General features: G+C 39.1%; 2 protein-coding genes and 1 pseudogene across 2 annotated transcripts; all 3 read right to left on the bottom strand.

The window, feature by feature from the left end:
• Positions 1-5,897: 5,897 nt before the first annotated feature.
• LOC141841836 (putative 3-beta-hydroxysteroid-Delta(8),Delta(7)-isomerase) lies at positions 5,898-8,199 on the bottom strand. Its single transcript, XM_074730034.1, has 4 exons — positions 7,970-8,199; positions 6,871-7,014; positions 6,653-6,761; positions 5,898-6,370 (listed from the first exon to the last, which is right to left on the bottom strand). The coding sequence occupies exons 1-4, from the start codon at positions 8,124-8,126 to the stop codon at positions 6,112-6,114; spliced, it is 669 nt and encodes a 222-aa protein (XP_074586135.1). The 5' UTR covers positions 8,127-8,199; the 3' UTR covers positions 5,898-6,111.
• A 2,640-nt stretch (positions 8,200-10,839) lies between these two features.
• LOC141811896 (uncharacterized) lies at positions 10,840-12,375 on the bottom strand. Its single transcript, XM_074699974.1, has one exon. The coding sequence runs from the start codon at positions 12,351-12,353 to the stop codon at positions 11,397-11,399; it is 957 nt and encodes a 318-aa protein (XP_074556075.1). The 5' UTR covers positions 12,354-12,375; the 3' UTR covers positions 10,840-11,396.
• A 3,217-nt stretch (positions 12,376-15,592) lies between these two features.
• On the bottom strand, positions 15,593-17,275 carry LOC141847206 (WRKY transcription factor 6-like; annotated as a pseudogene).
• Positions 17,276-17,964: the final 689 nt, after the last annotated feature.

The raw sequence follows: 17,964 nt of genomic DNA, 5'->3' as shown, positions 1-17,964 counted from the left end.
GAAAGAAAGAATTCATCCCATGGATGGTTAGAGAAGGAAGGGAAGAAAGCGAGGAGTGCAAGTAAAATTTTTATAAGCACACGTATTCCCTCATACATTACAGAATAAATAAATAATACAGATAATCTAAATATGTTTTAAGTTTTAGAGATATTAATTTAAAATCTTAAAATCGAGGGCAATGAATGGTTGGGAAGTTCGAAAAGAGTTGTTTGTTGAGATTGGTTTGGTTTGGTTTTTTCGGTGAAATTGAGGGCACTGCTTAGGAAGCCATAAAAGGCCTTGTTGGTTGAATTTGCATGGATGGCAGGGATTTGATTGTAAAATTTACGTGGGAGGAGAAATGGAGTGGAGAGCCCGGCGGGGGGATGCACGTCTCGAAATGATTACGCGAAGAGGGACAGAATGGACGGTAGATGATGGGCATGGAAAGGTTGGTCCCGCTCATGGTGATTTGACGGTGAAAAAATTGAGTCGTGTTGCCATCGTAATCAGTCTTTATTTTTTTCCGTTCCTTCGACCAGTTTAACATAAATGGAGTATTGTTTAACCATAAAGTTGTGTGTGTTCCATTTTAATTCATTGCATCCTCAACCCTAGTATAAAGCAAATCTTATCCATTACCCAATCAACCAAATGCGTTCTAAATAAACTCATATAACTTTTAATCAAAATTAGTACATAAATTATAAATTTTATAAATAATAGTAAGATTTTTTTAAACAATAGAGAAGAATGTTTTATGCATCATACTATAAATTTTAAATTTTAAAATTGAAAATAAAATAAAATTATTTTAAATATTTTTAAAAAGAATAATAATAATAATAATAATAGCAAAATAAAATTTTAATAATTTTAATTAAAATTTCTATATCCATTTAGAAATTTTAGTCAAAATATTTAAATTTATTACATTGTCATTATTTTTAATTTGAAACTAAATATATTTTAAAAATCATGAAATTGTTGTTGGTGTAATCTCTAGCTTGATCATATTACATCAAGGTATTTTGATATTTGGACAATATGTTAGCATCTTATTTGGATAATATATGTTTCTTTGATGTTTGGATAATGTGTTATATCTAGATCTTTAGGAAATGTGTTATGTCTTAGTATTTGGACAATGTAATTTATTGAATTTAAGTTAATTAACATGTCATGTAAGTCAAGATTGACTGAATATTTGATATTAGAAGAAGTCAAGTGGATCAAAATTGATTGAATATTTAACAATAATAAATGTTTCTTTTTGTTGGTCGTGGGGCCGATCGTGTGGGGCCATGGACAAGATATAGATATGTCCAACTTAATATAGATATGTCCAAGATAATGGATTTTCTTTTTGTTGCTTCCAAATTAAGTATAAGAAGCCATGGACAGGGTCACAGGAGCAATCCGTGGGTATTTATACATAACAGAAACATACATCATAGCACAAATAGGTCGGACTACACAACAAATTGTATGCATTTACACTTAGTCACATGATCCATTCGTCATGACGTCGTCATCATCAGCGTCATCAAGAGGAAGCATAGATAAAGAATGAAGCAAAAGAAAAGAAAGGTAATTAAGCTTTTGAAGAAAGAAAGCCAAAAGATAAAGCAATTAATTAAGAAGAGTACTGCTCTGGGTGGTCTGTTGAGGTTGATATGTCATAATTGCCATTGTCTTTGATTTTACAATAATAATAATAATAATAATAATAATAATAATATGATCTTATAATTAAGGTTGCTGATTAATTATGCATGCATGAGTTTGTGGGTGCCTACGTGCATGATTACAAAATTGTCTCTTTAGTTCATGGCCCAGCTGAGGTCTAGTCTCATGCGCCATTCCCGTGGTGGGTCCAACCACAGTTTGCAATTTTGTCCTTGATAACTGGTGACAGAAGAGCATATTGGAACGGGTTAATGGACTCTGGTCGGACATGCATGCGACTAACAGGCCACATCTGAATTAGTTAAATTTAAATTAGAATTTATGAAAATCTCTGGCAGCCGAGGCCCTTATGCAATTATATTTTATGCTAGCTCATGAGGCCCTTTGGATTCAAATCATTGGCCAAACAAACAACCCAACGTAACTAATTAATGAAATCTAGCTATACTGCCACAAATTGCTCATGAAGCCATTGATAAAGCAGCGAACATTAACTACTCCGGAATGCAACAAGGATGAGGAGAGTACATTTGCTAGGACAACCAAACTTGCATGCACCACAAGACTGACAGAAGAAAGTCAAGCACGTGGAGGCCTTTTGAAATGTCAACGAGATTAATGTCAATCAGAGCCTCCTTGCATTAATTTCATTTGGAGTAGGAAAGCTAGCTAAAGGCTCTCCCTAGCTGTTCCCATGCATCATGGACTCCTCTGTAAGGGGTTGTCCATCCACAGAGACAGCCAAAGATTCACATTTCAACTCAAACAATATTTCGACTGAGAAAGGAAAGCATGGATTGGACAAGGCCTCTTCATACCACCAACACACACTGCTATAATACCCATGCTTCTCTAACTGTTCGCTTGCCACTGTTAATCTCTTCAATTGGGATATCTATCTAGCCATAAAGTTTCTCACAGACTAGATCCCATTCATTCCTTCTGTCTGCATTTTTGCACACATTAATTATCATGGAAAATGATATGTAGTTTCCGAAGAAAGGCCTGTTAATTCCATCGTACATGCAAGTTTTCAGAAGAAAAATTAAATTTTATATGAAGATCGTCAGTTCCTTCCTTTTACTCGCAATTAACATCTGCTTTCCCTCTCAACTCTCTCCAGCGCATGCTGGTGAAGTTGACAAATGGATCCACTTTTTTCTCCCTCCTGATCTTTGCACTTGATGATTGCAGACCACCATGAGGGTGCATGCTGATGAACTGACACTTGCCTCAGCGTAGGAGCTAGGGTTTACCAATGGACATTGATAAGACATATCTTGCTTACATGTCTCTCTTCCGTATGAATATTAAAAGACATTAGACCTGGCAGTGTTTGAAAATTCCCACGCCCTTACATTGGAAAAGGGTAGTGCTCAGTCACCTATCATAATAACACAGGAGAGGAGAGAGATAGAGGTGAAGGAAAACTAATTAATGAGGGTGTGGAAAGAAGAGATTGAGGGACATCATTGCTCATGAGCACTAACAGATATGCTTCAGAAAAGAAGCGGCAGCCAACGATTGAGGGCTGGAGCAAGCAACGTGAAGGATATTATTATTAATCAATTGTGATGAATACTAAACGATAGAGTAGAGCCATGTCCAGTAGTAGCAGCTGCGTCCTACGCGCCCATAATGCATGCCCTGCTGCATGCATGCGTACGTACCGAATTAACATAAAGAGCTCATGATGCTGCTTTAATATGTGGGTTCCTGTTTGTTTCCATCATGTAATACCACCGCCTGCAGCTGCCTCCGTTTCTGCAAATTCTCTTCTCATTACTGTCATTTCATCTCAGCCTGATGCAGAGGACTCTGCAACGCCACTGGTGCAGGAAATCTCATGTTAAACCCACCCCTTGTTTTTTCTTACTGTAAATTTTCCCATCATCAAACTGGAATATTCAATTTCTAAATTCTACTTTATCCACTAGGACCACTACCGATTACCAAACCCCGATGTGAAAAGTCTCAGATCTTTTCTGATCTCAGTATTTTTATGTGCATTTTTGTTGTCTTCTTGTTTTTGTGTGTGTATATATATATATCTGTATTTATAAAGTAAATGGAAATGACATGCATGAAAAGATGTTTGAAGTTGCAATAACTGATCATCATTCCTCCCATACCATGATGTCTTATGGAACAACTTTTGCCGAGCACTTCGCAACCAGAAGCATCAAGTACACTGCCAAATAGATAGGGCACAATACAATATATTCATTTGCTATGTCGTAAAGAAGTTTGACTTGAGTATGGAATTAGATTAAGGATGAGCTGGGTTTTGGATTGGATTTGGAGGTGACAATACATGGAGACTAGGGTTGCTTAAGCTGAGGAGGTTTCTTGTTTCATCTTCCTCCCTAAAGGCTAAAGCTACCTTGAAATTTCATGATTACTTGCATTCATTTCTACCTCTTCCTAAGCTGTCTAATTTCTTTTCTTTTTCAAGAGAAGGTCTGGCCAGATGAATGCATCAGTAAAAGAAGTTAATGGAATTTAGAAAATATAAATATTAATTAATCAATTTATTTGTATCGTAGGATATGAGAATCCCAACTATAATGATGGATGTATGAAGCATTTCAAAGTAAAAAAGATAAACTAATGTTGTAGTTATACAACACCGAACTCATGGTTGCAGAAAGTAGTTTAGTGCAGGCATCTTTGTCTTTAACAATTGAATGGCACAGAAGCACACAGATAATTGAAAATTATTTTGCTTCATGATGCGTGTCCAGCATACGTGGCACTTGATTTGCTTATGATTACAAGCTCAACAACTAAGTGCACTGTATATATAACATGAATCGAATGTCTGATAATTGATATTTCAATTATCAGATCGATATCATAGAGATGACAAAATTAATAAAGTTCTGTTCTGTTGAATGAAATCATAGAGGCAGCTAGAGGAGAGGGGTAATGGCCATCATGATGATGATAGCAGATTGTAAAATATTTAATATTGAATTAATGGAAATATTAAAAAAAAGGCAAATTAAATATAAAAAGAGGATCAAACATGATCCCCCATCCTTCGCACGCGCGCTCAGTTGTTGGGCGTCGGGTCCCACTCCACTTCCACCGCCTCCATGCACATAGGCGATGTCCATTTCAATTTTCCCTTCACGTTGATGCCCTACAAATTAAATTAAGGTTGAGCACGGTTTAATTTATTGTTTTAATTTATAGTGTTTTGGAGTTAAATTTTCTCCTCAAACAGTACTGTTATCTTCTCGAAAGCAGTATAAAATAACTGCCAATTAACATTGTTAACCATTGTGCTTTGTTACACTTAATCAGAATATATATAAACAATTAACCAATATTCGATATTTCCCTTGCATGAAATTATATATCCACTCTTGAACCGTGAATAATATTTAGATGCTAGGACACACTTTTCACACAGACTACTAATTAATCATTTACAGGTGATGCCAAGATATTAATTAGTTGGTCTTGTGAAAACTTAATCATTTCCCTAATAATTTCTTGACTAATAACATCGTAAGTTGGGATCTGAATGCAAAAACCATGCAAGTTTAGACTTTTAAAGGAGAAGACCTCGAGCAACATACTGATTTCCGAGTTTAGGAGCATATAAAGTGAGAAGCAAAAGCAGGGAATATTTTGGGGACAGCGGCATGCACGCAAGCAAGGGTTGAAGTCTCTGTAACCACAATGAGCTTGAAACACAGGCGTAGGGTTAATCCGTAAGGATTATAGAATACATTGGTGTATTCTTTTGACGCGAATGCTGACGAAGGTGAAGAAAACTAGGCGAGGTGAAGAACACCTAAAGCTCCTCTCTTTCTCATGCATGGTGCCCTCTGATTATATATATATATTTGTTCAATTGTTATTACTTGATGACAGGTGCAATGCAAGTAAAGGATATAGGGCGCGCATCCCAAGGGAAAGATGGTTGGCTTTAGCTTTTAATATGGACTTTGAAATGATAGCATCTTTTTCCTTATCACCTTCCACTGGTCAAGGCACAGCGACATGGAACATGGTGAAGGTTCTGTGTTTACCACCTCCTTCATTATCAAATGTCGAGAGGCCCTGTGGAGTGTTTGCTTTATCATCTATTTCAGAAGACTCTGTTTCGAGAATCATGGTAGGCACAACTCGTCAAGGTAGGGCTATAAACGAGCTCAACTGAGCTCAATTATGTAAAGCTTTTTTGGTCAATTAGACCATCTCACTTGTGAAAGGAAAACAAAAATCCATCACAATTTTGTTCTTTTAGAATGTCCCATAGAAATTATATGTTCCACAAAAACATATGTGCGAGTCAAAACAACAACATCACGGGAACTACTACAATACATGATTTGGAATGCAATTCAGCAGCTATTTGGGGAATTGCTAAACTCAAGGACGATAGCTTCAGTCATTTCCTGATCCCTGAGCATGTTGGAGTAGCTCTCATCCAGTTTTGATCTTTTTCTCTGCTTGAATCGCTGCAGTTATCTTCTTCCAGGATCGGTTTGCGATAAGCAGTGGTATGACAACCCACCACCCATTTGCTCCAATGTAATACACCCAATAATAGAATGGGCTCATCGCAAAGTTATCTCCCTCCAGAAAAGCAGTAATGAAGTAAACAAGGCAGCCATAGAGTTGTCCAATACAAACTGCAAACTGAAGGATGTAACTGTAGGGTTTCCTTGTGGCAATTGCATACCTGAGACAGAAAACAATAACGTGTCAAACTGACAAACTGAAGATACTGAATCTACAAAGGCTATCTTGAATTAGAACCAGCCTTTTTTATCTGTTGATGTTCGACCAATTGTAAATTGTTTGGCAATTGGTATGTGGATTATAAGAGATAATGAGTCCTGATACTTGTTTTTTTACTAACAATTTTTTTTCCCAAGGTCTCAAAAGAATATTAGACTGTCGTGTTCCTTTTTTTTTTTTAAAAAAGTATTTACAGATAAAGAAAAGCAGTTTGATGTGTTACACTGCAATAAGGCTGGCTGGACCCTCTAAAACAGCAGTGATTCCTTCAACAGAGACAATTCCTGCATCTCTTCCAACGTATCTGGAGTCTCCCTTGCTATATTCCTTCCCTGGTATTTCAGATCATAGTAGAAAACAAGAATTTTAAGTTTACACCAATTCTGCTCAAAAAGCTTCAGTAAGTTTGTTATATATAAAGTTCATGTCTAGACAACTTACAGACTTCAGCTAAATAATGTGGAGTTTTCTCCTTGTAGAACTCAGGAGAGAAAGCAAAGTAGCCTTCAAGAATAATATGTGTGAGCCCCGTGAATGCCCACCAGCACATAAGCAACCTATCAGTCTTTGTCAACTTTGATCGTCCTACATTGGCAGAATTGCATAAAGGTAACAAAGTCAACTACAAAAGGAAAAAAAAACCCATTGCTAACATCAATCAAATTGTGCAATGGCATTATGGTGGTTGTTGATCATTTTTAGTCAAATTGTATGAAGTTCTAAACTATAACATCTGACAGAAATCCCAAGTTTGTTGGACATTTTGACCTTTTTATGGAGAAGATGAAGATGCAAATTAGAGGGCAAGTTCTTTTTAACAAGGGGAAAATGACCAGGGAACTACCAATGTGATGAGACACTGAACACTCTCAGACAATTACTCTCTGATTTATCCAATCAGAGTTTGAACTAGAATAACACCTTTGGATGATAGTACGTTGAAACTTACTTCATCATAGTCAAACATTAGAAAGAGCCACCATGAGAGCATACAAACATGCTTATGTTCGAACTTGGGAATTTTTTACTATAGCCACATGGTATTTGGATTGCATGTGCACATCTTCTGTTAGATTCTTTAACTATTTGTGAATTTTGTGCAGGAAGCAGTGGCGAACACCTAATTTAGATGTTCCACAGAGAACCCCTTATTCAGATCTTTTCTCAGAAGCATTCTTACGAGCTAACGGAATGTACAGGACTTAACAAAACCTTCTAAAAAACTAAAGCAAGAAGTCTAGTGAACTCCTAATTCAGATATTCCGCAGCAGAAAAATAGAGAAAGCATACTAATGAAGAGGAAATAAAAAAAAGGTGAAATATTTATTTCTAAAATCAGTGAGTTTGTTGGATCGGACAATTACTGAATCAAATATTTCTTGGAGTGATTTTGTTGGTTTCTTTGAAAAAACGCCAACGAAATCAAATCTTTCAGCGTGTTCTTCCCTCCGAAAAAAACAAAAGAGAAAATCAGTGGCAAAAAGGTAACAAGAACGGACGAAGGATGACAGGTGATATATAGGGGAAGAAAAACAGGTACCAGAGAAGATCCAGATGAAGGAGACGAGGAGGAGAGAAGTGGCAAGATAGGGGACGACGATATCCTTCTGGGACAAGAAGCAAGGGACGTAGCCTGGTAACTTCAGATCCTTGGGCACGTATGGGTGCGCCCATTCTCCTTCTTGTCTGGCCGCCATCGCTTCCCTTGTATTGTATCTTGTCCGCCGCTGCTGCCTCAGTACCTCAGAGATCTACATTCGGGCACAAACCCCTCGCTTTTCCCTAATTTTCGGTGGGGAATTTTTAAATATATATATATATATATATTTAAGACGGTGTGCGTTTTATAATGTGCAATTCGTCCGCATAGAATAGTCTTTTACAAATTGACCATTAAGTTTTAAAATTTTAAAATGTTATATGAATTATTTTATCATTGAGGGAATAACGTATCCCGGGCGGCAAATACTTGGATATATTGTAATTAATGAGATTTGGGATTCATAACAACTAGTTGATTATGATTATATACGCTTTAGTGAAACTAGAGGGCTCTATAAGACTATAATGCACGATGCTTTATAGTTCTCACATTATAAGCAATCTATTTATGTCATCGTACATTAACTTATTATTTATTAAATAGGTAAATATTATAATAGAAAATTAAGAATTTAATAGATGAGATAAGAGTAGAATCTTGGAGATTAAATATGACTTGAGAAAATGAAAAGAGATGCGGAACAAAAGAATGAAGAAGAGAAAGAGTTGTTGGTGAAGTGGTAGAGTGTAAAAAACTTATGAAAAGAAATTTCTATTTTTCTTTAAATTAATAATTTTAATAGTAAAACGATCAAGTTGGCCTAATTATTGTGATTTAAGTGGACAAAGTGACTGAGTCAAAGTTAAACCATGCCTGTTCTTGACTAAGCTCGGCATGTGGATGTGCGGTGCTCACCGCAAATTGATTTGGTGCCACCGATAAGATTCCAAATATGCTCTATGCAGAAATAATTTAAAATGAACAAAACAAAAATACAATTAAACTGAACTAATCAATCTAACTTTTCGAATTTAAAATTTTGATTTCAGTTATTTCATAAATTTATTTTTTAAAAAAATTAATTATTTTGAATAATTTGATTCAATTTTGATTTTAAAATTTTTAATTTGAATAAATAAAAAAAATGATATTATCCACAACTTAAATCCCTAAACGCCCAAGTCCTGCACCTCACCGTTCGTCCTCTCTTCACTTGAAGTAGCTTGCGACTCCGCGTCTCCGTCGGTCCACCCTGCTCGATCCTCAACCCTTCTCTCTTCCCGTCGCTCTCGCCGTCGGCTCTAACCTCAACCCTCCCCTCCTCCAATCGCTCTCGCCTTCGGACGAGATGGCAAAGTCGGACTATCGGCTATCCACTGCAATAGGTTGCTGCAGCCGGATGATGATCGAGCCTTCAAGCGGATCTTCGTCCATAAACTCGCCGGTGATCGAGCTCGTGGGGCTAGAGAAGCTGTTGGCAACGACGATGGTGGAAAAGGAGGAGGAAATCAGGAAATGCTTAAGACAGTAGTAGTGAAGGCTGCCACGAAACGGAAAGAGACGACGGCTGAGAAGAACACTTGGAGGTTGCTGAAGAACGCGGCGCTGAGCTACTGCAGGGGCGCAGTGGGGATGATGGCCGCCAACGACCCAACGGCAGAAGTTCTCGATTTGTAAACTAATAAATTACTCATATCTGATACGGTTCCAACCAAATCCAAATTAACAGCGTTTAGATAGTTACAACATCATGACAGCATCCTAAACATAATTTGTTGCCGATATGAGTGTGAGTGTGAGAGGTTGCTAAAAAATACAAACCAAAACTATCGCCATTCAAGTGTAATTCAGTGTGATTTCAAGAGATGATATGAGAGAAAAAAATTAAACTCCTATGAAAAATGTTAACGATAAACCTGGCAGAACAGGGAACTTAACTACAGTAAACAGTGAGAAAGGCAAGAAAGGGCCCAGAAAACAAAACGCAAGCATATCACCAACACACAACTTTAATATAATACAATACAGAAATTAAAATCCAGACAAGCGTAGTCCATCCCAGAAAACAACATTAACCCATGGGGTAAGCAGTTGTTCACCAAAATGCATAAAGAGGCCCTCAAAGACACGGAGCATGTCCAGGATCAAAGCGAATAAAATGATCTGATTGTGGTATAGGTCTTACTACATAGAGTCAAATAACTGAATAAAATGGATGTAATCAACCCTACACTGTAGGTATTCATGATCAGTTGTTGTTGCCTGATTGTGAAACATTTACTTTTAAAAAAAAATCATTACGATAAACATTTTATCATTTTGGAATCTAACTAATACAGCTAGAAATCAGGTTAAAACATTTGATTTTCACATATATTTGGTTAGATTTAATCATTTTTAGATTTGCCTGAAATCCAACATCCATAAACAATGAGCCAATTGCTGTGTGATCTCACCCAGACAAAGGACAATACACTCGTACAATCAACCCTTGGCTTCATTAGGATTTTTGGAAGAGTACTCTGGGTACATTAAGGGGTTTTCTAATGACTGAAATATTTGATCATAACATGCTAACTCCACAAATCCAATTGCTTAATCATTGAAAGCTCCGATCATTATAATAGGAGAGAATGGACGCTGGATAGTAAAACTCATAGCAAAATCACCATCTTTTCTATCAGATCTTCACAGATAAAGAGATGAGAATCAAGTGTATAGCCTCACGTTGGTGCTTCCTCTCAACATGTGTTATCTATAATATTTAATGCTTGAACAATTGAGAGATTATATGAAACCCAGACAAAAAGTAGGTTATGTAAACTATTAGCAAGAACTATAGCGACTTGTAGTAACATTCAATAGAGTGTAGGAACTCCTAGTTATCAATCTTCATCATAAAATACTTGTCTTCCATTACAAACACAACTTTGCACAGGTAGGCAATATTTTAAAAACCTACCATTGGTGGAGGAAATTTGAGCAGTGTGCAAAAACAATGGGATTGAGCAGTGATATTTCAACAAGGACACAAGACCTCAACCACTCGAGAATGGAGCATCAGCCAATGGAAAGGAGTTACTGCATCTATTTGAAAAGATGCTGATGTTCAAACTTTCAAGAAACAGGAGGATCTATTGAATGTAGGGAATGGGAATTGCCATCAAACAAGCACATATTCATCCAAAAATGGAAGAAATTTGTTGAATATGGCCAATTAATAGGTTGAGGCAATCACCATCCAAAACCTCAATATTTAAATCTGAGAGCCTCTCTCAATCGACAAGCATCAATGTTAACTGCAGCAAACGTCCAATCAAAAAGCTAATTGCTTAATGCTTACTCTTTTTTCTGTGTTTTTATCTCCTTTGGTTTTAGGGTTAAAGGAAACAACAATTGGGATAAAAGAGAAAGGTTACTTAGCTCAGGCCTGCGTCGAGCTCTTGGAGAGAACCTTCATCTGGATGTGATCCATATCTGAGAGAGCGCCGGTGGACGACAACGTTGTCAGAGCCTCGTAGGAGCCTCCATTGTGCCTTCGTACAAGGCCCCCGACGACGACGGGAGCCGGGTTTAAAGAAACATACACAATGGAGGTGACGACGGCGATGAGGATGGCGTGGACAGTAAAGAGCAGATCCAAGATCGCGAAGGCACGGATACGCGAGTCCTCGAGATCGCAGCTGGTGGAGATGTATGGAACGCCCAGTAGTCGGTGGCATCCCTCGGGAATGAAGGCCTCGACATAAAGGGAGAAGCCAGTCTGCAGCGACCAGAGACCCTGGAGGGCAACGGAGGCGGAAAGGGCGAGCTCCGCGATGAAGAGCCTCGGGGCAACGGCTAGGGCAAGCGCAGTAGCGGCAGAGACGGAAAATATGAGAGACGAGAGGGCGTCGGACTTGGACTGGAGTTCGGATTGCTGGCCAACGGCGGAGGAGTGGGCGGAGGCGGCGGAGAGAAGGGCAAACGCGAGGGCGGCGAGAAGGAAGATGAGATCCGTTGGGAGAGGCAACGAGAGGGTGAGGGACAGGGAGAGGAGGAATAAAAGGAGCGCGAAGGCGGACTCGAGAAAGGAGAAACGCTGGGCATCGGCGCGCGCATCGCCGGCGGAGAGGAGAACGTTGGCGACGACCGCAACGAACAGAGAGAGGAAGGAAATGTAGAGGGGGAGGTGGCGGAGGAGGTGATGGCGGTGTGCTGGTAGGGCGAGGGGGTAGTAAGGGCGGGCGGCATGTTCGGTGGCGACGGCTAGACGAGGGGAGGTGGTGGCGGCGGCGGAGGAGGAGGAGGTGTGATGAGATCGGACGGCCGAAATGAGGTGGTAGAGGCCGTAGGAGAACAAGCCGAGGAAGGTGAAGACGTGGTACAGTAGATTGGCCATCAGCGATTCAATTTCCACTCTCTTCTCCCGTCGTCAATTTCCGCTATTTTCTATGCGGCATTCCCCCTCCTCTCCCGCGAGCGAAAGCCCTAACCCTAGCCCGCGAGCGAAAGCCTCCTCTCCCGCGAGCGAGCCTTTTCTCTGGCGAGCGACAGCCCTAACCCTAGCCCGTGAGCGAGCCTCTTCTCCCGTGAGTGTGCCTCCTCTCCAGCGATCCTCTTCTCCCGTGATAACCAAGGTAATCATGGTATGTGCAAAACCCCTTATATTTGCTTTGGCCGGTTCTCCAGCGATCCTCCTCTCCAGCCCTGTGCCGGCTCTCCGCTTTGGCCGTCGGGCCCCGCACTGCCGCTTCGCCTGGGTCAGGGCTCTCCTATCAGTTCCATCCGCGTAGTCTCTACCTCCCTCGTCGAGAGAGGTATGGATAAGAGGAACGGAGCATGGCTGATTCGCCTGGGGCGTTTCTCTGCTTCTTTCTCGTTCCAGTTTTAAAGAATTGATTTTGATTTTAGTTTTACAATGCGATTATTATTTTTATTGACGCAAAGTTGAATTTTTGCTTGATTTTTCTAGCAGATTCCTTTTGTTTCCAGAGATTTATTCATCAATGCTTTGACATTTTTTTCCTTTTGGTTAATAGTACACCATCTTAGCTTTGCTTCACTAGTCGGTTGTAGCTTCCATTTGATTTCCATCAATTTCAGTTTCTTTAGGTTGATGGCATATGATGGATCAAGTTAAATCAGAAAATTGAACATCGGTATTAGATAGTGCATTAGAGGTGCATATTCACTTGTCTGTGGAAACTATAGTTTTAAAAAGGGTCACAAATGCAATCTACTTCATTTATCACTACTGATTTAGGCTCTGCTTATTAATGCAGACTATCATATTTAAATTTTTTGTCCTTTTAATTGGATATTATTTTGCTTTCACATTTTGTCAAACAATTTGTAAGACTCAATTTTGGTTAGGTATTTTGTAGTTGAATAACAATATTAGAAGCAAAATAATTGAGATAAATTATGCCTAAAATCCTGCTGAAGTATTGAGGGATTTTAGTGCATTAAATTTAAATTTCTTTGTTGTTTATATATGAAATTGTTTTCTAGTTTTTCTATCAATTTCTAGTATGTGCATGCAAATGTTAAGTTTGTCCTTCACTTGTTCAATATCTTGTTGAGTTCTCAGTGTTTTTTGCAATGTTACCACTATATTCTATACATACAAATGAGGCTATTATTTTACTTTCTTGTAGTATGTGTTGTAAGTTGAAGTAAATTTCTTACGTCCATTAATTTTCTTGCTTTCAGAATCGGATAGAAGGAATGATTTTGCTGAGAAACTTGGATTTGAAATAATATTTGAACAGACGATAGATGAATGCAAATCTACAGCTGTACTATATATGCACAAGAAGACAGATGCAGAAATTATGTCTGTGTCAAATGATGATGAGAATAAAGTTTTTGACATTATTTTTTGAACTCCACCGTGAGCACATTATATCCACTTTTTTTTATCATGTATTCATGTAATTTCTGGAAGTTTTGTAAATACACTATATATGATTCAATATTATGAATGAGTACAATATTATGAATGAGTAGATGTTTGAAGTGTTTTGTATTTCTGATGTATACTTTGATTTTTAATTGTTTTGAATATGACTATTGTTTTGAATATGACTTTTGATATAGCACCATATAGAATTTATCAAAATATGGATTGTGTTTGTGTGAAACTAACTTTGCCAAAGAGTGGCGTATGTCAAGTAATATTTTGCCATAAATTTTTAATTGACATTTTCAATTTCTAATCGATTTTTGATTTATTCAATTCGGTCGATTCGATTTTACTCAAATACTTACCTCGATTTGTTAGAGCATCTCTTAAGATAATTTAAATTTTTAAAATTTATAATATATATATGATATTATTAATATTATAATTAATAATGTAATTTAATTTTAAAAATAATTAAATATCAAATTAATTTAATTGTAAAAAATGATTATAATTGAACTAGGGGTAATATAGTAAATGTAAAAGTAAGTAATGTATTAAAACCTTCAAACAAACAAGGTTTTGTCTCATTACCTAGGATTAAACCAAACAACATTAGGTTATGTATTATTCCCTATAACCTTGGTTATGTGATTACTTGGTAATCACATAACCAAGGTAATCATGGATGACCCTCAACCAAACGCACCCTAAAGAGCATCAAATGATAAATAGACTATTGAGGAGGATGTATTATTATTATCATAATCAATGAATATCTCATATGTTATATTACTCTCCATACTATTTTATTTATTTTATTATATTTATTTTCTCTATTTTATATTATTATTTGGCCTCCTTATGATTATTTGGGCTCCTTATGATTTAGACATACTTCACTGGGATTACTTTTAGTCTTATGTTGCTGTTACTTTTTATGAATTGAGTACATTTGATCCTGAAACTAATTTAAAGAAGTTGATTCCGTCTGTCGAGTTTTCCTACTCCGACTCCTTCTAGCGAGTCATCTCGATTCTATTGAATCTTTCTGCTTCAGTCGACTTTTTCAACCGAGTCTTTCCACTGTTTGTTGTCGACTCTTCCGATCGAGTCCTCTTGCCGATTCCATTATTATTGATTCATTATAAAAGTCAATCATACCGTGTTCTATGGAATTTGACCAAGTCTGTACTCAGATCGAAACAGACTGGTTTCTCTATTTCCTTAATGTCCCTTACTTGCAACTTTGAATGGTTCTCTGTTTTAGTTAGACGGCCACATTGAGAAGGAGGTAGTTCGGAATTGAGATGAAGAAAGGAAGAACGTGAGATAGAGAGAGGAAGGTAGATGATAATAGTAAACCGTCAGAGTTTTTTTTTTCTTTATATTAGCTCGTATCAACACGAATAGAAATTAAAATTTCTGACTCAGTCATCGTCACTAGCAGTAGCAGTAAATTGTTGTTATCATAATAATTACCTTTTTGGTAAGACTAATAGTAATAGATCATTTGATAATGGTAATTAAATGGATGTAGCCGTCACACATGCTTCGCGTGCATGCACGCATGTACCGTCGCAATCTCTGACCTCCAGTCCACCTTGTGACGCGTCTACCAACAATTTGCTCATTTACTTGATAAACCTTTTTAATTGCACGTAGAGCGCACGAAATCACATTGATTTAAGTTCATTCCATAAAACAAGAGACAAATAATCTAGATATCTATCAGATAATCTGCTTAAAATTTTCTTATTTTTTTCACAAAATAAATCACTAATCTCGCAGATAATTCAAAGAATTAATCCACATGTTCGTCGGCGATCCCCTCGCCGTCGCCGCCACTGGCTCCTCTGCTCGTGGTTTGAAGATGATTCCCGCCGATGATTGACGATACGGCGGCGGCCAGAGCGGCGGTGAAGCCGGGGTCCGCCGTTATCGAGGCCGTCGCTGCGCCTACCATGTCCGCCATCGTCGCCGGTGCCTGCATCCCTGAAAATTTAGCTCCGTAGTAGTATCGTGCCGCCGCCGCCGGCGGCGGCATTGCGAAACCGTCGAACTGGAGCGCGCTCGCGCTCCGGGTGAGGTCGAGCATCACGGTGGGGAACGGCGCCGACGCCGAGATGGTGGCCATGCTCGACGAATACGGAAGACCCAGTTCGGCTGGCGCCGGCGACGACGAGATCGACCCCGAGAGGAGCATCGACCCAGCCGCCGAGGTGGTCGAGGCCATCGCCATGGCGGCCGGCGGCAGAGGGTGGTTGTGCGTCCCCTCGTACGTCGTCGTCAAGATCGAACGGTCCTCTGCGCACCTCTGCACCTGCTCATCGACCAAGAACACAATCAATCCCAAATTACGACAAACGTATTCAATTCATCAAAATTAAAAATCTAAATATTCTGGATATTACTTGTTTGCGGACAGGACAACTGGCGGCCATGGTGCATCTGTAATATGCTCGAGGACATGGATTTCCTTTCGCGAAGTTTCTGTCCATACTTTCTCCAATGACATCCATCAACGATCTAATTCTGTAATATATAACATCAAAATTAGCATAATATAGATTAATTCACTGCTAATTGTGACTAGCTATACCATGGGGGCTTCGGAGCGAGCTCGAACCGAGACACGGACTTTCCTCATGATCCCCTCTTGCGCCTGCTCTGACGTCGACGAGTTCGACGGCTCATCGGCGGCGATGTCATCAACGTCTAGTTTTTCTCCGAGTGATCCGCGATCTATGAGCGGCCTAATTGGTCCTCTTCCTCCGCCTAATTCATGCTTCTTAGGCTCCACCTATTCATTAAGTATTTAGCGTTAGTTCGATCGAGTTGGTTCGTATAGCAGTCTAAAATTAACTAATTAATCTGAAGAGTTTACAAAAGTTTTACCATTCGTTGGCCGTGATCAGATCTATCGTTCTGCTGCATCAGTGAGATAAAATGAGCATGCAAAGTGTTGTAGTGGGCGACGACTTGACTAAGCATCTGCTTCAGCCTCTCGTTCTCCTCCCTGACGCGCACCAGTTCCGCTTCTATTGCAGCCTTCTGAATCGATCGATCAATCAACAATAAATTACTCAATCTCTGCGCCGGCAACGGCAGCCCGTCGTCAATCGTTGAGTGGTCGCTGCCGGCGTTGACCGCCGGGAGAAGGTTCAATCCTGTCTACACATCAACGACGTCCAATCATTATATACATAATAGCATGATTATTTGCCGTATGTATGCAGTCGTATAGTAGAGTATAAACGAACGATTACATCGATGATTGTAAAATGATGCTCCTGCTTCTCGACGCAAGAACTCGGCAGCAGAGCGAGCTCCATCCCGCGCCGGCGATCGTCGGAGAAGAAGTCCGTCTCGTTGACGGCGAGCCGGTCGTCGGCGGTGCCGTCGCCTTTATCCATGTGAATCGCAAAAGACAAAAACAGAAAGAAACAGTGATCCGAATTATGCAGAAATTAAAAGGTTTGTATATATATAAGAAAGCTAAAGGAGCGTTTAATTTGAGAGAAGAAGGTAGAAGTCTTGGGGTGAAATGGCGTAAGATGGTGCGCCAGCGACAGCGAGAGAGCTAGACCGCGGGATGACTTGGATGAGGAGAAGAAATCAGGAGACAGCAATAAAGGCACCGCGCCCCATTGGACCGGCGGAGCCGTGCGAATCGAAGAAAAGGTCAACCAAGTTGACTTATCCCGCCCTATCGCTTCCTTGACTTCAGAGCTATTACGATATTTTCCTTTAAAAAAAAAGGTTAAAAATTGTAGCGAGGATTTACACAATAACTGCGTGTGGCCGTTCCATTGGGCCGCCTCAAATTTTGTTTCGTCAATGAACTAAATCTTACTAGTGATTCCAGGCCTCCACAATTTAATACATCGCCAGCTATAATTTATTATCTATTCGATGATGACCACAAACAAGTCAATTTCTTGGAATGCAAAATGTAATGGGTGATGTATAGGATGAGACAAGCAAATGGAGAACAAGTTAAGCCTAATTAATGTGAATGAGTCGCCATGTGGTCATGTTGACAGTTTCTTTATCTATCACGCAAGAGGACAATGACTCATAAAATGGTTGATTTATTTTATTT

This window comes from Curcuma longa, chromosome 1 (genome assembly GCF_044706935.1).
Source record: "Curcuma longa cultivar G26 ecotype Majalengka, Jawa Barat chromosome 1, ITB_CL_G26_1.1, whole genome shotgun sequence".
Taxonomy (NCBI): Eukaryota; Viridiplantae; Streptophyta; class Magnoliopsida; order Zingiberales; family Zingiberaceae; genus Curcuma; species Curcuma longa.
Note: the sequence above shows the minus strand (reverse complement) of the source record. Positions and strands in the feature narration are given on the sequence as shown.